Here is a 26,212-nt window from a genome sequence, read left to right as displayed (position 1 = left end):
ATGATGAAGGATAATATATTTAAAGCTGCCACCATCTTTGAGTGATTGATTTTTGAATAATTTTGATCTTTTAAACCCTTTTTCTAAAGCTCATTAAAGCTTGACCTGCAGAAACAAGGAGATATGCAGTAGAGTTTGAAATGTTTCAGGTTCCACCTTTCACTGCCTCTTTAGGTCTGTGAAGGTTCTCAGTCATCCAGGTCATCGTAGTCAAAGGAGCTTGCAAACAAAAGCGTCTGGACTTCTTTAAGTTGCTTGAAGACGTTTCACCTCTCATCCGAGAAGCTTCTTCAGTTCTAAGGTCAAATGGTGGAGAGTCCCATGTAACATGTTCCCTCTAAGCCTGAAGGAAAAAAGAAGGAACACACACATGTAAAGGAAGCACTCAAAACGTGCGGCTATCCTAAATGGGCGTTCTTAAAGTCAGCAAAGAGGCACAGAAAAGAAGACCAGACACCAGCGAGGGAGGATAAGAAGGACAGACGCAACAACATTGTCATCCCCTATGTAGCCGGTGTATCAGAGAAACTCAGGAGAGTTTTCTCCAAGCATGACATCCCAGTGTATTTCAGACCCAGCAACACGCTCAGACAGAAACTGGTTCACCCGAAAGACAAAACGCCAAAACACAGACTTAACAATGTGGTGTATGCTGTACAGTGCAGCGAGGAATGCTCAGACCTCTACATTGGAGAGACCAAACGGCCACTTCACAAGCGCATGGCACAACATAGTAGAGCCACCTCCACAGGACAAGACTCAGCAGTCCATCTGCATCTTAAGGACAAAGGACACTCTTTCGAGGATGACAATGTTCACATTTTGGACAGATGGTTTGAAAGAGGAGTGAAAGAAGCCATCTATGTCCACTGTGAGCGACCATCTTTGAACAGAGGCGGTGGTTTACGACACCAACTGTCTGCCATCTATAATCCAGTTTTGAGATCCCTTCCCAGACGCCTTAACGCCCACTCACATCCTGGGCCATCTGACCTCAGGAATTCGCATGATAAGGTGGGGCCAGGTTTCACAATGAACACCCGAAACTCTGGCTGATTGGGACCCACACCCAGTTTCACACCTTGGCTCAGGCGATTAGAGGATCATCAGGGGGTCCTTTTGTCCCTTTGTGGAGGGAAACTCCCACTAGGTTTATATCTGGGACTCTCCACCATTTGACCTTAGAACTGAAGAAGCTTCTCGGATGAGAGGTGAAACGTCTTCAAGCAACTTAAAGAAGTCCAGATGCTTTTCTTTGCAAGCTCCTTTCACTGCCTCTTTAGGTTTCATTTATTTGTAACTAACTGGAATTCTTGAATCTAATGTAATTGTAGGTGGTAGGTTGGATAAATGTTTGACTCTATCCATTTGACTGATTATTTCATATTACAAGGATGGACCTGTGTTTCACCCATTGTGTGGCATTTCTGCTCTTTGTCAAATTTCATCCTTCAGGTTAGATTCTGTTAGTAAGGCTTGATTTTTGTAATTGGCAACGGTTAAAATGTGTCATCCTTTTACAGGCATTGCTCAACACACAAAACAAACTGCGAGCACTGGTCCCAAATTTCACCTTTAACTTGGGGTTTTCGGGAAAGTTCTATCACACAGGTATGCATAATCTTTCTGTTTTTCTACATTCACAACAGCCATGAACTTCTTTAGACTGCTCTATTCAAACATGCAGGTGAAAATGGAAACTTGTGTTCTATGCTGGTGTAGTGACCCCTCAGTGTATTCAGAAGGTCACTCATTTCCTGCTGTGCTACATGTGGAAAAGTACAAATGTGGAACATAAAGCGGTTAAAGTATTCAACATGTCAACACAAGTAAAAATATTTCTAACGCTGCTTGTGGTTTTTGTTGCTTTATTTTCATCACAAGCTCTCTTTTTTTATTTCGGCACAACTTGAAGCCTGGGGCGAACTCTTCCTGCAGTTTCCTCCACAGTGTCTCCTCCGTTACTATATAAAGAGAGGGAGTCATTAGTCCCCTCATAAACACCTGTCCCCACTGCCAGCCTGACACAGTCTCATGAGATCACTGCAGCAGGCCAGAGACCTGCCGCAGTGCTATTGACATGAACCCTTTTACCAGATGTCGGTAACAACGTGTCCAATCCAGAAGAAATTAAACCATAGATGGTCCATAAATTATCTGTAATAATGAGAAAGGAAGAAGTATTCAACAAATGAAGAAAGGGAGGCGTGACAGGCATGGAAAATCACAGTACCAGCTGAAAAAGTTGATGACCACTTGTGGAGAGAGATCTGGAAGCAGCCTGTACAATTATTTCCAAGAAAACAATAAGTAATGCAACCACCATAGCTTGTATGCACGCTCACCATACACAACTCTGATGCTGAAGAAAAGGCATGTTGAGGCGTGTTTACAGTTTGCTGAAAAACATTTACACAAGCCTGTGAAATACTGGGAAAATATAGTTTGAGATTCTCTTGGATACGGGAGTCAAAGACACTACTTATCACCCCACAAACACCATGCTTACAATGAGGTTTGGAGGTGGGAACCTCATTGTGTGGGGCTGTTTGTCAGCATACAGCACTGATGTGCTTCATATAATTGAAGGAAGGATGAATAGGAAAAATGTACAGATACATTCTCAAATAAAATCTGCTGCCATTTGCCCACATGATGAAGATGAAACGAAGATGGACGTTTCAGCAGGGCAGTGATCCCAAACACACAGCCAAGGAAACGAAAATAAAGCTGCAATAATGGCCAGGCCTGATCTGAATCCAGTTAAAGATCTGTGGAAAGAACTAAAGCTTGCATGTGTGGATTGCATGCATTGTACATCTGTTGAGAATTTCATGTCAATAGCATCTTTTAAAATATCACCAATTTTCTGAGTGAATATACAGTGGGGCAAAAAAGTATTTAGTCAGCCACCGATTGTGCAAGTTCCCCCACTTAAAATGATGACAGAGGTCAGTAATTTGCACCAGAGGTACACTTCAACTGTGAGAGACAGAATGTGAAAAAAAAAATCCATGAATCCACATGGTAGGATTTGTAAAGAATTTATTGGTAAATCAGGGTGGAAAATAAGTATTTGGTCACCTCAAACAAGGAAAATCTCTGGCTCTCACAGACCTGTAACGTCTTCTGTAAGAAGCTTTTCTGTCCCCCACTTGTTACCTGTATGAATGGCACCTGTTTGAACTCATCATCTGTATAAAAGACACCTGTCCACAGCCTCAAACAGTCAGACTCCAAACTCCGCCATGGCCAAGACCAAAGAGCTTTCGAAGGACACCAGGAAAAGTATTGTAGACCTGCACCAGACTGGGAAGAGTGAATCTACAATAGGCAAGCAGCTTGGTGTGAAAAAAATCAACTGTGGGAGCAATCATCAGAAAATGGAAGACATACAAGACCACTGATAATCTCCCTTGATCTGGGGCTCCACGCAAGATCTCATCCCGTGGGGTCAAAATGATCATGAGAACGGTGAGCAAAGATCCCAGAACCACACAGGGGGACCTGGTGAATGACCTGCAGAGAGCTGGGACCAAAGTAACAAAGGTCACCATCAGTAACACACTACAACGGCAGGGAATCAAATCCCGCAGTGCCAGACGTGTTCCGCTGCTGAAGCCAGTGCATGTCCAGGCCCGTCTGAAGTTTGCCAGAGAGCACATGGATGATACAGCAGAGGATTGGGAGAATGTCATGTGGGGCCATGTATCGTGAGATTTTGAGCCAAAACCTCCTTCCATCAGTGAGAACTTTGAAGATGAAACGAGGCTGGGTCTTCCAACATGACAATGATCCAAAACACACCGCCCGGGCAACAAAGGAGTGGCTCCGTAAGAAGCATTTGAAAGTCCTGGAGTGGCCTAGCCAGTCTCCAGACCTCAACCCCATAGAAAATCTGTGGCGGGAGTTGAAAGTCCGTGTTGCTCGGCGACAGCCCCAAAACATCACTGCTCTCGAGAAGATCTGCATGGAGGAATGGGCCAAAATACCAGCTACTGTGTGTGCAAACCTGGTAAAGACCTATAGTAAACGTTTGACCTCTGTTATTGCCAACAAAGGTTATGTTACAAAGTATTGAGCTGTATTTTTGTTATTGACCAAATACTTATTTTCCACCCTGATTTACCAATAAATTCTTTACAAATCCTACAATGTGAATTCATGGATTTTTTTTTTCACATTCTGTCTCTCACAGTTGAAGTGTACCTCTGGTGCAAATTACTGACCTCTGTCATCATTTTAAGTGGGGGAACTTGCACAATCGGTGGCTGACTAAATACTTTTTTGCCCCACTGTATGTTCAATACTTATTTTACCCGCTGTATCCTGACCTAACGTTCATGTGTAAAAACGGCCTGATATAATTTCATCAGTGCAGCTTGCTGCTCGAAACATTATCAAGTATAGTTTTGATCTGTGCAGGTTAAAACAGATGCTGTAAAGTCTGTTTGGAAGAACTGGTTTCCTTTGTTAGCGTCGCTGCTGCACGATCAGCAGCACTGACTGGATGATTTCATTCATTTTTCAGTCCCTTTCCTGTGAATGTGAAATGTCTTAAACTTTGAGGGAAATATTTGGCACAAATATTTAGAATTTGGTGGTCAGAGGGGGGCAATGCTACTGTGACTTTAAAATACTTGGCACTGACTCAAACATTAATTGTTCATTCTGGGTTTCAGGGCAAGCTCATCTCATACACTTTCTCTTCCTAGATAAAAGTGAATTCGGTGCAGATCAGGTCATGTTAATTATGCTGTGTGTGCACCTGCTTGTTTGTATTCAGGCACTGATGAAGAGGATCAGGGAGATGACATGCTGCTGCAACACAGGATGGACTTCTGGTGGTTTCCTCACATGTGGAGCCACATGCAGCCTCACCTCTTCCACAATGTCAGCGTTCTGGCTGAGCAGATGAGACTCAACAAGGTTTTTGCTCAGGTGGGCAACATTATTACACTGGGCAGTCTCACAATATGGAAGCTTGATTTCCTGCAATAAAACAAAAACAAAAATACAGCAGATTACAGAGAGGGAGATGCTGCAGTTTTAAAAACAATTCCGCAGGTGCATCTGATCAGTTACACTGACACCGTTCTGTCATTTTGACATGTCACTTCACATTTCAGTGAATATTCTTCACTGCAGCAGTGGTCACGTATAGTTTTACATGATATAGCAGTATTTGTGATGCATCTTTTTCCAAGATGGCGCCAGTGTGTGTGGCTCGCCGTCTGGCTCTTCCTCTGCTGTGTTTGCTTTAGGGCTGCCACGATTTGTCGACTAGTCACGATTACGTCGACTATCAAAATCGTCGACGACTGATTTAATAGTCGACGTTTCGTTTGAAGCTTTGTAAGATCGCAAAAGACGCAGGAATAATAGCAGGATTTAAGAGTGTAATAACGGACTGAAACAGAAGATGGCAGCACAGCATGTACAAGGATGCCAGCTGCCGTTAAACCCCGAAGAAGAAGAAGCAGCTGTGTCCCAGAATTCATAGCGCGGCCCAGCTTAGTTTCCAACAATGGCGGTAGCTAGTTAGTTTTAATATTACTCTTATTATTCTTTCTGGGTCACAAAATAAACGTTTAACATATTTTCAGGCGAGAATGTAGCTGTGTAAACCTCAAATATCTGCTCAGTTTATCAGGACACCACATATTTTCAAAAGCACTCCGACGTTTTCGGAGACGTCTGTTACCCACTAGCTCGATAGCTAGCCGGGGGCTAGGTCACTAGCGCCGTGAGAACACCGGACTCCCGACAAATCGTTTTCAAACCCACCGCCGTCTTTCGCGACTCAGGTTAAATATATATGGGTCACTTAGATAAATTAAAAATGTTGTTGTTTGGCTTTTTTTTTTTTTTTTGTATTTTATTTGTTCCTGAGTAAATCGGTTTGGCTGAGATTAAAGTTATAGTTTTTACACAGCTGAATAAACCTCAAGCAGACAGCTGATTATCAGAAGTGTGAGATGCTGGAGAATATACTCCGGTGTCCTGTTATATTTTAGATAGCAAGGAGTTTATTAAACTTTACCGAAACAATCTGCAAATTTCATTAAAATTGAATAAACTATCATCTTGTCTTTATTTTTAGTTAGCACCTTAAAAGCTTAAAGCTGTAAGCTAATGATAGTTATATAAGAGCAGATGCTGCTGGTGCAATAAGCTGTAGTTTTACGTCCAGTGGATTTGATTAGTCGACTAATCGCATAAATAATCGGTGACTAGTCGACTATCAAAATAATCGTTTGTGGCAGCCCTACATGAAGCCCTCAGGTTCCCTTATGATGCTCTCCCTCCTCGATTTTTCAAAGAGGTTTTTCTCACTATAGCATCAGCTGTACAATCCATTGTAAATAGTAGTTTGTCCTCTGGTGTTGTACCTGTCAATCTCAAACATGCGGTGATTCAGCCTCTACTCAAGAAACCTGCTCTTGATCCTGATATTATTGCGAATTACAGACCTATTTCCAAACTGCCTTTTATCTCAAAGATTCTTGAAAAGGTAGTTTACAAGCAATTAATGTCCTTCCTAGAAGAACACGGTATTTTAGAAGTTTTCCAATCTGGTTTTAAAGCTTTACATAGTACCGAATCTGCCCTTTTAAGAGTTTTTAATGATGTGTTTTTGGCAAATGACTCAGGTGACTGTGTTATTATTGTGCTGTTAGATTTAACTGCTGCTTTTGATACAGTGGATCATAATATTTTAATTTCCCGTTTAGAGGAGTTGGTGGGTATGCGGAGTACCGCACTGCAGTGGCTCAGATCCTATTTGGCAGAGCGAACTTTCTCTGTGAAACTCGGGGAGTTTGTATCCTCTGTTGCTTCTCTTCAATGTGGGGTCCCACAGGGTTCAGTTTTAGGCCCGCTTCTTTTCTCTCTATATCTCCTACCCCTTGGGTCTATTTTCAGGAAACATGGGATTTCTTTCCACTGCTACGCCGATGGCTCCCAGATTTATTTCCCACTTAAAAAGATAAATGGCTTCTCAGTAGACCCGCTGCTCAGATGCCTTGATGATATAAGGGCCTGGATGGCTTTGAACTTTTTACATTTTAATGAACAGAAAACAGAAGTGATGGTTTTTGGTGGCGCTTCTGAGGCTATTATAGATCTTGGTTCACTGGCACAGTATGTTAAACCAGTCATCACTAATCTGGGAGTTAAAATAGAGGCAAATCTTAAACTTGAAAGCCAGGTCAGAGCTGCTGTAAGATCTAGCTTTTTTTCATTTGAGGGAATTAGCCAAAATAAAGCCTATCTTATCGAAACAGCATTTTCAGACAGTAATCCATGCCTTTGTTACTTCTAGGCTGGATTATTGTAACGTACTTTATTTTGATGCGTCCATTAGGCGCCTGCAGGTTGTGCAAAATGCTGCAGCACGTCTTTTAACTGGAACAAAAAAGTTTGAGCACATTACCCCAATTTTAATTTCACTCCACTGGCTACCTGTACATTTTAGGATTGTTTTTAAAATTCTCTTATTTGCTTTTAAATCTCTTAATGGCCTGGCCCCCCCCCTACCTCTCGGAGCTACTACAGCCATATACACCTCCCCGTTCCCTTAGGTCCGCCAATCAGCAGCTCCTTAAGGTACCAAAAACTAAGTATAAATCTAAAGGTGATCGTGCTTTTGCTGTAGTTGCTCCAAAGTTGTGGAATGATCTACCCTTGCATGTAAGGCAGGCCTCTTCTCTCTCTGAATTTAAAAGTCTTCTTAAAACATATTTATTCGCTGAAGCCTTTGGCATTGATTAGAGGGGTTGACTCAATTTGTTTTGACATGTTTTAATTTATTTTAGTTTTTTAGTTATTTATTTTATCTTATCTCATTTTAATTTGCTTTTAGCATGTACAGCACTTTGTGAACTCTGGTTTTATGTTAAAGTGCTTTATAAATAAAGGTGGTATGGTATGGTATGTCAAGTGACTTTTCTAAATGCATTTTGTAAATGTTCTTACCAGTTAGATGGTACCAGTCAAAACTTTAAACATGTTCACCTGTACATAATTTTGACAGCTGCTTTGATTAGAGAAGCAACATCCTGCATGTAGATATGAGGATGCATCCACAGGTTTATACAGATAGTATCGGACAGTGTGACTCATTTACTTTACTTCAGACACGTGAGCCGTCTCTAATGTCACATGCTGCAAGATCCTGGTTGATTCTGTCTTTGTCCAGGAAAAATGAACTTACGTGCTATAGTTCATTGATTGTAAATGTGCTCAACTTTTAAAAATGTTGAAAAATACCCATTTAAATAGACGTGCTGTTGTCTGATGTAATAATTTTAGAGACAGTTAATTTTCTTTAAAATTGAGAAACAGTTGAAGTCTCAAGCTAACTTCGAGGAAAGAGGCAGAAAATGTTTTTCTGCGTATATTTCAGATCAAACATTTGATTATATGACAAGATAACACAACTAAACACAAAATACAGGTTCTAAATGAAGGTTTTTATTATTAAGGGAAAAAATCCATATCTACATGGAACTGTGTGTGTGTGGGGGAAACGATCGCTCCCTAAACCTAATAACTGGTTTGGCCGATGCTGCCGTAACATGTTGCTGCTAAGGATGCCCCGAGCGTGAAAGTGGACCCGAATGCAACTTCAGATGGAGGCACAATACTTGGTTTTCTAACAAGACTTTATTAATGAACAGCAAGTGAAATATACTCGGAAGCAAAGAACATGAAGCGTGAGCCAGAGCGAGAGTCGGGGAGTGGGTTTTCAAGTTTTATTGTCATATACGGATAAACAGTTTAACATTTACCTGTAATAAAATTCTTGTGTCCCTCAGCTTTACATGTACATATGGAAAGTGTACAGGTATATTAAAGAAGGACAATAACAATAATAATAATAAAATAATACTTTAGTATTTTATTATTTTTAAATATTAAGAACATTTGAAACAATTGTTTGGTATTTACAGTTTGTGCAAAACTGTGCAGTGAGGATTTAAAGCAGTTACAGTGACAGTGTATAGAGTCCAATAGTTGTACTGAGTGTGTAATGGTGTGTGCAGAATGTCAACAGTTCAGAAGCCTGATGGCTTGTGGCTAGAAACAGTCTCTGTGTCTGCTAGTGTGGGTCTGAATGCTTCTGCACCGCCTGCCGGGCGGCAGGAGTGTGAAAAGTCTGTGGCTGGGATCAGAGGGTCCGCTGCGTCTTCCTCATGCAGTGATGTCTACAGAGATCCTGCATGGCTGGCAATTCAGTCCTGGTGATGCGCTGTGCTGATCTCAGGTCACCAACATGGTGTGACAAACTCAGATCCTCGGTGATGTTGATGCCCAGGAATCTGAAGCAGCTGACTTTCTCCACCTCTGCTCCTTCTATGGGGGTGTGGCCTCCTCTCTGTAGTCTCCTGTAATCCACAATGAGCTCCTTGGTTTTGCTGACGTTAAGCAGCAGGTTGTTGTCGCGGCACCATGATGTCAGGGCTCTCACCTCTGCCCTGCATGCCGTCTCATCTCCATCAGAAATGCAGCTGATGATGATGGTGTCATCTGCAAATTTGACGATGGTGTTGGAGCTGTGTGTTGCTGTACAGTCGTGGGTGAACAGGGTGTACAGCAGGGGGCTGAGCACACATCCCTGGGGGGCATCTGTGCTGAGTGGAAGTGTGGATGCGGTGATGCTGCTGATCCGAACCACCTTTGGTCTGTCTGTCAGGAAGCCCAGTATCCAGGTGTGCAGGGAAGAGCTGATGTTCAGGTCACGGAGTTTCATTACATGTCTGGATGGTATGATGGTGTTGAAGGTGGAGCTATAGTTAATGAACAGCATCCGCACGCATGTGTCTTTTTTTTTTCTGGTCCAGGTGGGGGAGGGCAATTGCTATTGCATCGTCTATAGATCTGTTGTAGGCAAACTGGAGTGGATCAAGTGAAGCAGGGATTAAAGATGTGATGTGAGCTTTGACTGTACGCTCAAAGCACTTCGTAGCAATGGCGGTGAGTGCTACAGGGCGATGGGCATTTAGGCAGCTCACATTAGTTTTCTTAGGGACAGGGATGATGGTGGTCCTCTTAAAACATTTTGGGACAGCAGACTGGAGCAGGGAAAGGTTGGAAATGTCTGTGAAGACATCTGCCAGCTCGTGGGCACACGCTTTGAAAACCCGACCTGGAGTGTTGTCTGGTCCAGGAGCTTACTGAGTGTTTACTTTCCTGAAGTATTTACACACGACTGCCTGAGATATCTGAAGAGGGCAGCTGTCCTCTTCCAGCAAAAGCTGCTCAATTAAAGGGCTGCTCAATTAATCGAATTTTAATCACGATTACGATCTGGGCTTTCAACGATCATTAAAAATGACAGAGCCGATTATTGGCCCCTCCCTCATTTATCCGCGACACCTTAAAGGCCGGTCCGTGAAAATATTGTCGGGCATAAACCGGTCCGTGGCGCAAAAAAGGTTGGAGACCGCTGATTAAGAGGACCCGAGGGAAGCTCGGAAAGCTAAGCAGAAGTTATTTGGAGAGGAGAGTGACTGCTGTTGGTTGAAAAGAGAGGTAAAAAAAAACTTCAGTGGTGTTGCACACTATTTTATATTATTTTCTAAAGTCATTGTTAACCCTTTAAATCCGGTCAGAGCAGCATGCTCCGTTTTGTGTAACTATTTTTAAATCCCTGTAGAACCCGAACCACGTAAGCTAGCGCAATAATTTGTTTTGCATATGAAACCGGAGGAGTTGTACTTACATCTTATGCCATCAGCTTGTCCTCGGTCACGGTTTCCTTCCACATATAGCTTTGCAAAAATTGCATAAAAAGCGCTTGCAGGAACAAAAACATAATATTCCAGAAACACGCTTTGCCGATCCGATCAGCTGTTCGTAACACTTCCCACAGTGAAACAGACGTCAGCGCGAACTGTCGCATGTCCGCCATTTCCTGGCCGAAACCGGAAGTGACGTCATTTTCGCGGAAATGTAGTTTTTTTACTTGTAGGCCTTAAAAGCCTATACTGGTCATGTTTGACTTTTCTGAATAGTTTCTGGGATGCTTAGAACTCGAATTGCACTGCTGGAAATAGTTTATTTTGATGCACCTGCTGTTTTCTTTGCAAATTTGCATCATAGGATTGTTTTTTTTGTTTTTCCTGCAGTATATAAAAATTGGTGTATCTCCAAAATAAAACTATGAAGACACTCAAAATAAATTTCCTGTTGTTGTAAACTATTTTTTGCAACTTTTTTGTATTTAAAGTTTTGAGGGATAAACCTCTTAAATTTCTCCAAGTAGAAATATATGTAAAAAAACAAAACAAAAACGATATAAATTTTTTTGTAGTTTATTGCACTTTTTTGCAATTAATGTAGTTACTATGGACTTAATGCATACATATTATTAAAATATGGGCTATAACAGTTATTTAGCAACTTGAAATGCTCCCACAAATGGCACTACAACATGTAAAAAAAATAATATAAGCTCTGGCGGACTTGGTTCTATAGTAGGTCTTAAAGGGTTAAATAAATATCGTCAAATAATCGCGATCTCAATTTCAGTGAAAATAATCGTGATTATCATTTTTGCCATAATCGAGCAGCCCTATCTTATATTTAAATTTGTTTGAACTGAAACATTTAAGTGTGACAAACACAAATCGGAAAGGGGGCAAACACTTTCTCACACCACTGTACATGAAAGCTGGTTTTTGGATTTTGGTGCCACTCTGGCATCTAAAGGCGTGTAGACTGTATTATAGCATTTATATAACAGTCTTCTCATCATACTGACCACTCAAAGTACTTAACAGTACAAGTCACAGCTGGTTTTCCCTTTTTTTCTTCTTGTTTTTTCTTTTCGTATCTAAAACATTGTAAAAATCGTGACTTGGTATGACTAAGTTCACTGTATCTGCTTGCCTCTGTGTGGGGCTGTAGCTCAGGAGCTAGAACAGGTCAGCTACTGACCAGAAGGTTGGTGGTTTGATCCCTGGCTGCCTCAAGCTTCATCCCAAATATCCCTGGCAAGATACTAAAGCGCTTAAAGTATAGAGGAAAGTGCTTGTGTGAATGAGTGAATGTGGCATGTTGTATAAAGTGCTTTGAATGCTCCAGGAGAGTAAAAAAGCTCTATATATGAATCAGTCCTTTATCTTTTTTTCTCCTTTTTTTTTCTCTTGACTACAACTGTTTCTACCTGTCTGTCACCTGCTAACTCCATATGCTGTCTTCTTACTGGTAAATGGATTCTGTTTCTTATATAGCGCTTTGCATTTCTACTCGCCCGGAGTGCTCAAAGCTCTTTATACAACATGCCACATTCACTCATTAACACAAGCACTTTCCTTTATACTTTAAGTGCTTTCTGACTAACATTCATACTTCGATGGATTCATCAGAGAGCAGCTTGGGGTTAGTATCTTGCCCAAGGATATTTAGCATGAAGACTGGGCGAGCCAGGGATTGAACCACCAACCATCCGATCAGTAGCTCTACCTCCTGAGCTACAGCTACCCCTTATTCTTATTGTACCATTCTCTCTCCAGGAGCATGGCATCCCAATAGATATGGGCTATGCAGTAGCTCCACACCACTCTGGGGTTTATCCAGTTCACAGCCAGCTATATGAAGCCTGGAAATCTGTGTGGGGAATCAAGGTGACCAGTACAGAAGAATACCCTCATCTAAGGCCAGCTCGATATCGACGTGGCTTCATTCACAATGGCATCCAGGTCAGTCCACAGTCTTTGTTCTTTAATAACACATGTGTTTGTGTGAAGAAAATTACATCTTTCAGCCAAGATGATGTGATGTGAACTTTTGAAGGTTTTTGTGTTAAAAAAGGACAAGCTATCTGTTAAGATGTTATATTTTGAATGTTGTATCAGTGAAGTCTGTAGTATTTCTTAAGGCTCTGAGTGTTTGCAAGAGGTTTTTTGCTGGCTTAATGGTAACTAATAACAATTTGCCGCTGATTACACAGAAACAGATTTTCAAAGTCAATAGCTAGAAAGTTTCATTTGTGACCAAGTGACACTTTCAGCCTCGGCTTACTGCAGGTAAGTACTGTCACAAGACTACCATCATTGCCTTACAATGGGCTTTTCACTTAGTTTCATAATTCATGATTGTTTCATAATTATGAAAATGCTTCTTTTCATGACAGTTTCATATTATCCATCAGTACCATTCACAGAGAGCTGGGGAAAGGCTCCAATCAAACCATTGTTAGATGGAGAAAGATGTACCCTTAGGCCCCCTCTTTGGTTCACAGATGGTTTTTCTCTTTTCACATAAATGGCCTCCTTGACTCCTCCAAAACCGACATTCCTATTAGGGCTGGGCCATATTATACCGTTCATGGTAATAACGGTACAATGTTAGGCAACGATAAGAAAATGAAATATCGCGATAGAATATGGTTAAAACGCCCATGCGCAGTGCCTTTGTTTTCATACGCACATGGCGAAAAAGCATGGCGGCAACGGAGAATGAGAAGGGAGAATCAGAATACTTTATTGATCCCTGGGGGAAATTATTGAAAGCGGATTGTTGAGTGAAACGGATGAACCAGAATTGGTTTGTAAAAGTGGTGCAACTTCAGTGATGTTGAACTGGTTTGGTGTCCGTCAGATACACGACAAAGCAGGTTTTTTTTGTAGAACATGCAAGCGGGCCGTCGTTATTGTCGTGTTTGTCGGACTAAGGTGCTCGCAAATCTGGAAGTAATCTGGGTCCTAAACTCCCTCCACTTCAGCTCCCAAAGTCAAACGAACACTGCGGCATCACTGAGAGTTAAAAACTGTCTAAATTCTTTCATCTTTAATAAAACGATCAACATTGCTGCTTTACCAGGTGTAACTATGAAGTTTAACTTCCAGGCATCCATGAAAGCAGAATGTATTACATGTAACGGAGTTAGAAGTTAGCTTGCAAGTTTTGCTAGTTACCTAAGCATGATATAGCATGTTCTGACTGAGAGATTTCTGAAAAAATTCAAACGTACAGCTCTGCTATCACTTCCAACATAAATGAGGACAGAAAAATAAACAGCATGCAATCGCATGGCAGGATGCTATACACGGGCCAAACTTCAGTCAGGAGAACAACTGAGATCATTCATTCACAATACGAGGTTAGTCATTAATATACTGCAACAACATGGGAACAGAGCAGCTGCGAGAGAATTCAGCATTAATGAATCAATGTTACGGAGGTGGAGGAAGCGCAGTTTTTGGCTTTCCCCATATTTCAAAAGTGCTTCATCTCTTTGCTATGACTGTTGCTCGGCATAATTTGCAGATGATAATGGTTGTAGCCACTGCGATGCTTTCGACCAAAACAGGCGCAGCTTGATGACATCATCAACATGCGGTAGAGCGGTATAGTCAAAATCTCTATCGTTGGCCAAATTTATATCGTTTCTATCGTATATCGTTTATATCGCCCACCCCTAATGCAGTGGATATTATACATGGTTATGCTCAGGATATGTCAGCCCATTTCTACTGGAAATGCCTTTTGGTTAAACTTTCAGCAAGGAATTTGCATTTGCACTGTAAAATGTTTATATAGGTTTAATGCACATAAAAAAACGGCTTCTTGTGTAAGTGAAAATAAATGGATGGTGTTTTTTTGCGCTAGTCAAGTTGTGGAGTTGTATTTTGTCTCGCATCAATTATATCGTCAGTTATATCGTTATCGCAAATTTTCAAATATATATCGTGATAAATATTTTTGGCCATATCTCCCTGCTCTAACTCCTATATTTGAAATATAGATAAGATAAAATTACAAGAGCAAGACATACTTGGTCAGTGTTGAGGTTGGTCCTGTTATTGAGGGTGGAGACATCTCTTATAAATGACCTCCATTGCTTGCAGTTGGCCATTTATGTGAAAGGAGCAGCTGTGGCTACACTTGGATAAGTGAAAAAGTTTCCCACTAAAAACACATGATGCTGAGAACACAGAGGAACAGAATCAACTTTTTGGGGTTTCCTTACCTAGATGATTGACCAATCAGAATACTTTATTAATCCCTAAGGAAATTATGTATATATCCCCAATATTTAATGCCCTATTTGTTCATTTCAGGTATTGCCCAGACAAACTTGTGGTCTATTCACCCATACAATCTTCTATAATGAATACCCAGGAGGTTCAAAAGAGCTGGACAAGAGCATCAGAGGGGGAGAGCTCTTCCTCACCGTCCTCCTAAACCCTGTAAGAAAACCTCCATGCACACTACAGCTGTTGGCTTGAGACTGTCTAGCACTCATGTTTCACACGTGTCAACTTTACATGAGACTTGAGTGTCTGAAGATTTGGCCTGGCTTTACACAAAGGTCATTCCATCTTCAGTCAAGTTTTAGAAAATGTCCTGCTCGACCTCCAATTTGCATACAAATTTTAGAGTCCAAAGTTTGGACATCTATAATGAGTGCTGTGAAATTTCAGATTCATTTTTCAAATAGTTTTCAAGATGTATATTTTTTGAAAAATGGTCTGTTTTTTAACATGAAAATGTTTTTGACAGCAATCATTGTAAATGTTCACATTTTCTACCATCTAGATTTTATGCAACTTGGACACGCAAAAGGCTTGGTTGATTTCAGATGGACTCACCCTGTAAAATTAAAAGTGTTGTCATTTTTACCCCACTCTTTCTACCCCGCCCACTAAGAGTGGGTGTCACTTCCACCCCCTCTTAGTGACCTTGACCTCAAGGTGAAGATCAGAGGTCAAGTTTTCTGAAACTCTTGTCATTGCAATAACTAAAGACCAAGGTGATGTAGCAGGTTCAAATTGATACCGTAAGTGCATATGCTAAAGATCTCGGACGAGTTTGCGTCTCAGTGAGCTCAACTTAAAGGTCGAGGTTAAAGTATTTCCTAAACTTGCCCCATATTTCCAATGAGTGTTTCACCACAGAGTTGAAAGTGGAGAACCAAGTACAGCCAGAAAAGATGTACTGTTGTTGCTGTGTAGTTCCATAGTCACCCAGTCAGAATAGCCACTCTGAGTGAGGTACAAGTACAAAAACACCAGACAGCTTATGTTAGCGGCCCAATAATAAAAACAAAAATTGTTGAAGTGTTGAAGCCCCCCCTTCAGTTTCAGGCTTTTGAAGATTGGTCTTGGGTGTTTACCTTCCCATGTGTGAGGTGACAAAACAGAATGCAACACATTGAAAAAAAAAATCTTAGAAATAAAAATGGGTAGAGCCTGGAAGAGGTATAAAAATAAATAAATAAATTAAAAAATTGGGGTAAAATAGTCATTTTTAATAACGTCCTTAGAAAATGGTGTCCAGTGGGTGAAGGACAGCTTCAATTGGTTTAGCAGTGTAATCAAATTCTTGTTTGTTTGTTTTTTGGTGCCTGTGTGTGTTTGTTTGTTGTTGTTTTTTAAGGGTTTTTTTTGTTTTGTTTTTTTTTTTTTTAACCCTTAAGGGCAAGTTAGTGAAGTCTAACAAACTTGCTTTACTACTTAAGAGGAAAAGCTTACTTTTATTGAGGTTCAGTTTATACCCTGAAAGCAGATTTAATGTTTATTGTTTGTCTGCTACAACATTGGACTGCCTCAAAGGGAATGCTCTGGCTGATCAGTATAGAAATCACTTGTCCTTTAACCTGGAAAAGCACTGGCCCCTCCACCGTGGAAAGAGACGGCATTGTAAAACCCCCTGATGTGGGTCTCCTGCAGGAAAGCCACATCACTGTTATGGTGCTTAATAACATGGAAGAAAGCTTTCGCTGTCTTGACTGGATGATTTAAACCTTTAACATTCCAGCTTAGAAAGTTTAAATGCTGACTAATCTGATTCCTAGAGCACAGACATTGTGCACACTCACCTTAAATGATAGAACAAACAATTAAACAACAGATGCGTGTTAGTCCAGAACAGGAAAAAGAAGATTGAGTAGATGTGTAAGGTTCTTGGCAGTGGACCCCCCCCCAACAAAAATGGCTCCCAAAAACCAAGCACCAAGCTCTTCTAACTAAGAAGTTGCAGACTTAACCATTGCTTATCATTTACTTAAGGTTTTTTCTTCAATTCTACTAAGACAAAATAGGATGAGAAAGATTAATGATATTAACAAAATAAACAAGATGTTTAAGACACGAGAATAAGGGGATAATGGAGAAATTTTGTGGATATAACATGCAGTGTGTGATAGTAAATTCCCAATGTCAAACATTTTAATCAAAATTTGAAATTCGAGGGAAAAAGTAAAATTTTAAGTTGGCAAAGTTTGTCAGCTTTCTTTCTTTATTGTCATTATTCAAATATAATGAAATTATTGAATACTTTCTCACATGGTGTAAAAAGAATTTAAGTAACATAAAATGCTAACATGTAATAAAAAGTGAACACACACACACACACAATTAAAAATGAAATTAAAATAAAACCTTAGGATGGCAGTGTTATAACATATTTTTAACTTTCTCAATCCAGATCAGTATCTTCATGACCCATCTGTCTAACTATGGCAATGATCGTCTGGGTCTGTATACATTTGAGTCTTTGGTGAAGTTTGTCCAGTGCTGGACCAACCTCAGGCTGCAAACGTTACCACCAGTCCAGCTTGCCGAGAGGTATTTCCAAATCTTTCCTGATGAGAGAGACCCGCTCTGGCAGGTGGGTTGATTCATGTGGTTATTTTTAAAACTTGAGAAATCCAGTTTCTGTTTTCACTTCACTGTATACACAGTCACCTAATCACTATAAATCATTAAATAAAGCAACAGTTAAAAGACAGCTTCACAACAAAGAGTGTTTTTTTTATTGTTATTATATTATTTTATTGTTTTACATACATTTTATTGTATTGTTTTATTTTAGAAATGAAAAAGTCTTCATGCATTTTCTTTTAAGTTAATAGGTAAAAAAGGCATAAGTGCCAGATTCATGATAAGTGCAGTAATTCTATGCACAAGGAGTTTGATGTAAGGAAAAACAGTGAATGTATAATTATTGTTAAAGCATCTAGTTTAGGGGTTTGTGGGTTTTTTGTAAATACACATTAATTGCACCTTTGCTAATAACCTGATCAGTGGATTTTTTTTCCCTGACTACGGTGTGTAATATGTAAAATTTTAATTCATTCATGATTTCTAATCTTAAAAGTTTAAGTATTACATCTAAAATCTACCTTACCTACCCTTTTCCCCCATCTTTTGTACAATTTGGAAATTGAAATGCCTACTTCAAGATTTGGGTGATGTGGGAGTATGTGACGAAATGATAAACAAAACCATTCATGTCCCTTTTATTTATTTTAAAATGTAACGTGTATAATATCTGTAATGTAAAATGTAAATGTAACTTTCACCCGTCATGGAAGATGACACACTGTGTGGATTTTTTCTTTTTTCAGAACCCTTGCCATGATAAGAGACACAAAGATATCTGGTCTAAAGAGAAGACCTGTGACAGATTGCCAAAGTTTCTCATCATTGGACCACAAAAAACAGGTATAGATTCCTCTCATCTGTCTTATTTAATTCTCTGTTTTGATTATTTTAATTGTCTTGTTTGCTCAAAGGTACTACAGCACTTCATTCATTCCTGAGCATCCACCCAGCAATCACCAGCTCCTTCCCCAGCCCTACCACCTTTGAGGAGATCCAGTTCTTCAGTGGCGCAAACTATCACAATGGGATTGACTGGTAAAAACACATACACACCCTGTTCACTGTGTACAGAGCCTTAAAGGAAAGTCTGGATCTGTGCAGCGCTGCCATGACTTGTGTGCATAAATGTAAATGCGTAAATGTCCCACATTACCATCCATCCATCCATCCATTTTCATCCGCTTTGTCCGGGGCCAGGTCGCGGGGGCAGCAGCCTAAGCAAAGAGGCCCAGACCTCCCTCTCCCCAGCCACCTCCTCCAGCTTATCCGGGGGAATACCAAGGCGTTCCCAGGCCAGCCGAGAGATATAATCTCTCCAGCGTGTCCTGGGTCTGCCCCGGGGCCTCCTCCCGGTGGGACATGCCTGGAACACCTCACCCAGGAGGCGCCCAGGGGGCATCCTTGTCAGATGCCCGAACCATCTCAGCTGGCTCCTTTCGATGTGGAGCAGCAGCTGCTCTACTCTGAGCCCCTCCCGGATGGCCGAACTTCTCACCCTATCTCTAAGGGAGAGGCCAGCCACCCTTCGGAGGAAGCTCATTTCTGCCGCTTGTATCCGCGATCTCGTTCTTTCGGTCACTACCCACAGCTCGTGGCCATAGGTGAGGGTAGGGACGTAGATCGACCGGTAAATTGAGAGCTTCGCTTTTACACTCAGCTCCCTCTTCACCACGACGGACCAGTGCAGCGTCCGCATTACTGCAGCTGCAGCCCCAATCCGTCTGTCGATCTCCGGCTCCCTTCTCCCATCACTCGCGAACAAGACCCCGAGATACTTGAACTCCTCCACTTGGGGCAGGAACTCATCCCCGACCCGGAGTGGGCACTCCACCCTTTTCCGGCTGAGAACCATGGCCTCAGATTTGGAGGTGCTGATCCTCATTCCCGCTGCTTCACACTCGGCTGCGAACCGCTCCAGTGCGAGCTGGAGGCCCTCACCCGATGAAGCCAACAGAACCACATCATCTGCAAAAATCAGAGATGAGATTCTGAGGCCACCAAAGCGAAAGCCCTCCGCCACTTGGCTGCGCCTAGAAATCCTGTCCATAAAAATTATGAACAGAACCGGAGACAAAGGGCAGCCCTGGCGGAGCCCATCACCCACCGGGAACGAGTCCGACTTATTGCCGGCAATGCGAACCAAGCTCTTGCAACGGTTGTATAGGGATCGAATGGCCCGTAGCAATGGGCCAGACACCCCATATTCCCGCAACACCTCCCACAGGACACCCCGAGGGACACGGTCGAATGCCTTCTCCAAGTCCACAAAACACATGTAGACTGGTTAGGCAAACTCCCATGCACCCTCAAGTATCCTGGAGAGGATAAAGAGCTGGTCCAGTGTTCCGCGACCAGGACGAAAACCGCATTGTTCCTCCTGTATCCGAGGTTCGACTAACGGACGAACTCTCCTTTCCAGCACCCTGGCATAGACTTTCCCAGGGAGGCTGAGGAGTGTGATCCCCCTGTAGTTGGAACACACCCTCCGGTCCCCTTTCTTGAAGATGGGGACCACCACCCCGGTCTGCCAGTCCACAGGTACTGCCCCTGATCTCCACGCAACATTGCAGAGGCGTGTCAACCAGGACAGCCCTACAACGTCCAGAGCCTTCAGGAACTCGGGGCGGACCTCATCAACACCAGGGGCTCTGCCACCAAGGAGTTGTTTAACTGCCTCAGTGACCTCGCCCCCGGAAATTGGCGGGTCATTCCCCTCATCCCCAGACTCTGCTTCCTCCTCGGAAGACGTGTCAGTGGGATTAAGGAGGTCCTCGAAGTATTCCTTCCACCGCCCGACAATTTTCTCAGTCGACGTCAGCAGCGCTCCGCCAGCACTATACACAGTGCAGGTAGAGCACCGCTTTCCCCTCCTGAGACGTCTGACGGTTTGCCAGAATCTCTTCGAGGCAGCCCGAAAGTCTTTTTCCATGGCCTCTCCGAACTCCTCCCACACCTGAGTTTTTGCTTCAGCCACTGCCCGAGCCGCATTCCGCTTGGCCTGTCGATACCTGTCGGCTGCCTCCGGAGTCCCACAGGCTAACCAAGCCCGATAGGACTCCTTCTTCAGCCTGGTGGCTCCCTTCACCTCTGGTGTCCACCATTTGGTTCGGGGATTACCACCACGGCAGGCACCAACCACCTTGCGGCCGCAGCTCAATGCAGCAGCTTCGGCAATGGAGACGCTGAACATGGTCCATTCGGACTCAATGTCCCCAGTCTCCCTCGGAATGCTGTTGAAGCTCTGCCGGAGGTGTGTGTTGAAGATCTCGCGGACTGGGGCCTCTGCTAGACGTTCCCAGCACACCCTCACTACGCGTTTAGGTGCACCAGGTCTGTCCAGCGTCTTCCCCCGCCACCTGATCCAACTCACCACCAGGTGGTGATCAGTTGACAGCTCAGCCCCTCTCTTTACCCGAGTGTCCAGAACATATGGTCGCAGGTCTGCTGATATGATTACAAAATCAATCATCGACCTACGGCCTAGAGCATCCTGGTGCCACGTGCACTTATGGACACTCTTATGTTCGAACAGGGTGTTCGTTATGGCCAAACTGTGATTAGCACAGAAGTCCAATAACAGAGCACCGCTCGGGTTCAGATCAGGGAGGCCGTTCCTCCCAATCACGCCCCTCCAGGTCTCGCTGTCGTTACCCACGTGAGCATTGAAGTCTCCCAGCAGGACAACAGAGTCTCCAGGTGGAGCACCCTCCAGCACCCCCCCCCAGGGACTCTAAGAAGGCTGGGTACTCTGAACTGCCACTCGGCGCATAAGCGCAGATGACAGTCAGGACCCGTTCCCCGACCCTAAGGCGCAGGGAACAAACCCTCTCGTCCACCGGGAAAAACCCCAACGTACCGGCAGCAAGCCGAGGGGATATTAGGATACCCACCCCAGCCCGTCGCCTCTCACCAGGGGCAACTCCAGACTGAGACAGAGTCCAGCCCCTCTCCAGGAGACTGGTTCCAGAGCCCAAGCCATGTGTAGAGGTGAGCCCGACTATATCTAGCCGGTACCTCTCAACCTCACGCACTAACTCAGGCTCCTTCCCCACCAGAGAGGTGACATTCCATGTCCCTATTGCCAGTCTTGGCAGCCGGGGGTCAGTCCGCCAGGGCCTCCGCTCCTGGCCGCCACCCGGCACACATTACTTTTTTTGAAATAATCTGCTGTCCATTTTCATTTTAGTATGACATTCCCTGTTTGGTCTTTAACAGACAGCAGCTTTGTTAGTTTGTTGCCCCACATAAGCAGAAGATGGATGGATGGGGAAATGGACTGAAGCAAAATGGAAAACCGTTCTGAAGTCAGATCAATCCAAAATTGAAAGTCTTTTTGGAAAACCTGGATATATTCCCCAGACTTATGAGGAGAGGGACCCTTTGGTTTATTATTGGGGGAACATTCGCTCCCATCCTGATGATGTGCAAACTAGATCGAACAACAAACAGAAGCGGTGGATCTTAAAATTGGACAGTGCAGAGGCCTGTCTAATGCCAATTTGGGAGCTGCTACGGCAAAAGCCTTGTGCCCTCGGCACATCCAAGAGCAATCGGGAAGGACAGTGCAAGTGCAACAGTTCTGAGATGGGCAAGGCACATCTCAGAGGAAAGAAATAAAAGAATTTAAAAATGAACCCTAAAATGGGCGGGCAGCCAGTGGAGTGAGTATAAAACAGAAGTAATTTGCTGTTTTCCAGTTAAGTCATACTTTTGCACCAGCTGAAGACGAGGCAGGAAGGACTGGCTAACACCTACATAAGTTGCAGTAATCCAATCCAGAGTTGTGATAAAGGCATGGATTACTGTTTCAAAGTGATCTTTCAACAGTTTTTCTATTTTTGCCACTTGTTTCAGCTGAAAGAAGCTGGATTTCACCACTGCAGTTATTTGACTGTCCAATCTAACTGTCCATCATAAAACCCAGGTTTGTGACTGGAGGCCTTAGATACTGTGCCCACCAGGACCAAACACAATACTTAGAGTTCGGTCCTCCTGCACCGTTCAGCGCATTGGGTGGCAGATCTCTGCCAGCGTACTCGATCAGCTGCGGTTGCTTCGGCCTCATCCCAGGCGCGTAAATCATCAATGAAAGTCCTCCGCCATGTTGTACGGGGGCAGCCTGGTTTGCGTCTTCTGTGGGGTGGGTTCCATGTGGTGGTGATCTTGTGCAGTCGGCACGGGAGTTGGGGTAGAATGTCATGGAGGGGACATGTGGCGGTCTGGCAGTGGTCTTCTTCATAGGTGACATGGTCCCGGTAAGAGACCCGTCTTAGCCATCACTGTTGTGGACCAACAGTGAGCAGTGGCCCGTCAGCAGTACTGATTCTGCTCCATGAAGAGACTTCAAACCAGACTAAAACAACCCAAGGATGTTTGGTTTTTTTTTAATTTAATTAAATTTATTTTATTTTATTTTTTATTTAAAGGGCCTTCAATTTGCTATAAACATTTATCTAGAGAATTTTTAAAAGAAAAGAAAGATTGGAAATGGACCCGAAGTTGGGTAACACACTGGGATCCAGGCCAGGTTTTTTCCATCTGTGGTTGTTTTAAAGCTTTTAGGAACCACCCTTGAGGAAAAGGCTAGTGTTAAAAACAACAAGAACAAATATGCCTAAAACAGAAAGAATTAAAGAATCCAGGTGGGATTCGTTTTAGACTGTCTGGTTTTGAATGGAGACACTGACTCTGATATCGTTTGGCAGGTGGAATAAAACTAGAAGCTGAGCCCCAAAGTTCTGATCAAAGTAAGCAGAGAAAAGCGCAGCAGTGAATGCAAAAAACAGGCGTGTGATCTGAAAACACTGTTTGAAACAGACACATCGTGAGATGTCTGTGTTCATGTTCTTCTGTGGGTCCGGACAACCACTGCGTGAAGTTAGCGAGTCAGTTAATGCTGTCAAGCCAGCGCACATGTACATTAAAATCTCTAATCATTAGAGCTTTATTATATTTAGGCATGATTTCAGCCAATAACTCAGAAGAGTCATTTGCAAAGTCCTTTGTGTATTTAGATGGTTAATAAATCACAGTACAGAACACTGGGCGAGAGCAACCCAGCTTAGTTCAGAGCTGGAGGAAGAGGATGACTGAGACAGCTGCTTACATTTAAGAAAAACATTTGGAGCCAGATTAAACCAAAAGAACACAACAACATTCCTCTCTCTAAAGCCCAGTAACTGCTCTCCTTCAGTCACAGAAGTTAAAAGAAGAGGCGTTGATACACTGTCCAGCTGCTGAAGACACGTTGTTGCCATCAAATTCAGAATGACACTAGTGATGGGAATTGCTTTGAGTCAGCACCGTCTCTAAGCAGCATGTCCAAGACATTGCATTCATGCAAATTAATTACATGCTGAGTGGTCAAATGTTTGCTCATGTTGGAGCTATTTCCACTCTTTGTTGCGATCATTGTTGCGTCGTTACTCAAAGTAATTACTACACACATTACACAGAACACTTTTCTTAATAAGTAATGTTACTGTCTAACAATATAAACCTACAGGGTACAGCCCCACACACTAGGAGTTGGTTTCAATAATCGGTTTACCGATTCAAATCGATTTTTAAATATAAATGTATTTAGCCAGAAACGCCAGAATCTCGGGTTAAAGACAAAACTATTTCAACAACCACCAAACAGCTAAAACGGCAAACGAGAGCAGGAAAACCGATTCCACACAGACGTTGTGTTGTCTTATAAATTGGACACTTTTATATTAAGAAGCAACACACAACTGTAAAAGCTGCTCAGTTTAAAAATATTTCTTTAAAAAAAAACACATTTCACCTCAGTACAGTTGTGTAATGGTGTGCGTGTGTGTCCTCCTCAGGTACATGGACTTCTTCCCATTCCCTTCCAATGTCAGCACAGACTTCATGTTTGAAAAGAGTGCCAACTACTTTGACACAGAAGTAGCCCCTAAAAGAGCTGCGGCCCTGCTCCCCAGGGCCAAGATCCTGGCAGTGCTCATTAACCCGGCTGACAGAGCCTACTCCTGGTACCAGGTGAGAATGCTCACAGTGAGGCTGCAAAGGCGTTTTTATAGCATTTCAAACCCTCTTTAGTGTTTGTGTGTGTTTCGTTAACTACAGCACCAGAGGGCTCATCAGGACCCTGTAGCCCTTAACCACACTTTCCATGAAGTAGTTACAGCGGGCGCCTCAGCCCCCAGGGATCTGCTGGCCCTTCAGAGACACTGCCTTAATCCTGGGGCATATGCTATCCACCTGGACCGCTGGCTGCAACATTACCAAGCCAGCCAGGTAACACACACTGCAGCTGCTAACATGCGCATTCAGTGGCTGCTGCGAATACATTGGAAGATGGTTGTAGTTCTCTCAGGCGTTGCTGACACTCTTTCTCTATAATTAGCTACACATTGTTGATGGGGCGCTGCTGCGGTCCAACCCAGTACTGGTGATGGAGGGAATACAGAGATTCCTTGGTGTCACCCCCATCTTCAACTACACCCAGGCTTTAATGTTCGTAACACTCCTACACATGTATAAAAGTCACTTTCTTTTCTGACTTGCCTTACACAGAAGCATGTAAAAATGTATAGCCTATGTGGGGTGTGTTTGCTGTGGCGTCAAAAAACATGCGTTGTCTTTGCAGGTATGATGACAGCAAAGGTTTCTGGTGTCAGCGAGTGGAGGGCGGTCGAGCCAAATGTCTGGGAAAGAGTAAAGGCAGGAAGTACCCGGAGTTGAGTTCTGAGGTACGCGTGCGCTGTGATTGCTTCACCTACTCGTTTTCTGATGAGCACAAGCTCTTTGGGGGGGATGAATCTTGCGTACCATAACCTCTTTTTAAATTTTAGGCTTTAAGCTGTGTAAGTAGCAAAAGCAATCCGTTAAAAGCTGACCTTTGGAAGAGCAAAAACCGAACTGAGCAAAACCATTAGCCTCCAATCTTGCTTTTTTCTTGTTGCTTACAAACCCATGTGTCTGTGACGGCACCTGTTACGGTCTTTTCTCTCATGTGTTCAGAGATGCTCTTCAGCATGTTTTGGTTATAGCGATTGGTTATTTGAGTCACAGCTGAAAGCAGTCTGACAATTCTCCACTGACATCAGTAGTCTGCTATCTGTGTGAACAACTTCAAACCTGTCAATAAACCTATTTCAGGTCTCCAGCACAACAGAGTGTAAATAGGTATCGACATACATGAAATCTACACACTCCTTTTAGAGTAACATAAACACTACTTTAGGAAATGACACAGCCACAGAAATGAATTAAAAAGAAGTTCCTCTATTGTTGAACACCAACCTGACATCACAACAAAGTGTGTAATATTGGCACGCCAGTCCACCATGTCTGTTTCATGCTTGCAACAACAACACTTGAGAAAACTTGCTGTGAATCTCACCCCTGTGTGTGTGTGTGTGTGTGTGTGTGTGTGTGTGTGTGTGTGTGTGTGTGTGTGTGTGTGTGTGTGTGTGTGTGTGTGTGTGTGTGTGTGCGTGCGTGCGTGCGTGCCTGTGTGCATTTTCTTGCAGTCGCGTGCCTTTCTAGCAGAGTATTACCATGAGCACAACATGGATCTCCTGCGTTTGTTGAGCCGGTTGGGTCAGCCGTTGCCATCCTGG

At 43.0% G+C, this 26,212-nt stretch overlaps 1 protein-coding gene across 1 annotated transcript in view; it reads left to right on the top strand.

Moving 5' to 3' along the window:
• Positions 1 to 26,212, top strand: part of LOC147316578 (bifunctional heparan sulfate N-deacetylase/N-sulfotransferase 2-like) — a 53,469-nt gene that overhangs the window by 25,321 nt on the left and 1,936 nt on the right. The window contains exons 4-15 of the mRNA XM_086260144.1: positions 1,524 to 1,611; positions 4,787 to 4,941; positions 12,522 to 12,707; positions 15,072 to 15,200; positions 17,440 to 17,622; positions 18,362 to 18,458; positions 18,530 to 18,653; positions 24,452 to 24,626; positions 24,714 to 24,884; positions 24,994 to 25,103; positions 25,237 to 25,339; positions 26,123 to 26,212. The exon at positions 26,123 to 26,212 is cut by the window's right edge and continues 1,936 nt beyond it. Coding sequence (XP_086116270.1) covers positions 1,524 to 1,611; positions 4,787 to 4,941; positions 12,522 to 12,707; positions 15,072 to 15,200; positions 17,440 to 17,622; positions 18,362 to 18,458; positions 18,530 to 18,653; positions 24,452 to 24,626; positions 24,714 to 24,884; positions 24,994 to 25,103; positions 25,237 to 25,339; positions 26,123 to 26,212 — 1,611 coding nt within the window. The remainder of the gene's footprint in view (positions 1 to 1,523; positions 1,612 to 4,786; positions 4,942 to 12,521; positions 12,708 to 15,071; positions 15,201 to 17,439; positions 17,623 to 18,361; positions 18,459 to 18,529; positions 18,654 to 24,451; positions 24,627 to 24,713; positions 24,885 to 24,993; positions 25,104 to 25,236; positions 25,340 to 26,122) is intronic.

Source organism: Aulonocara sp. 'chitande type north' Nkhata Bay, linkage group LG13, assembly GCF_057382095.1.
Source record: "Aulonocara sp. 'chitande type north' Nkhata Bay isolate Kocher_YH1m ecotype deep benthic linkage group LG13, A_spYH_male_GT1.1, whole genome shotgun sequence".
Lineage (NCBI taxonomy): Eukaryota > Metazoa > Chordata > Actinopteri > Cichliformes > Cichlidae > Aulonocara > Aulonocara sp. 'chitande type north' Nkhata Bay.
The sequence above is the reverse complement of the archived record's forward strand: the minus strand, read 5'-3'. Positions and strand labels throughout refer to the sequence as shown.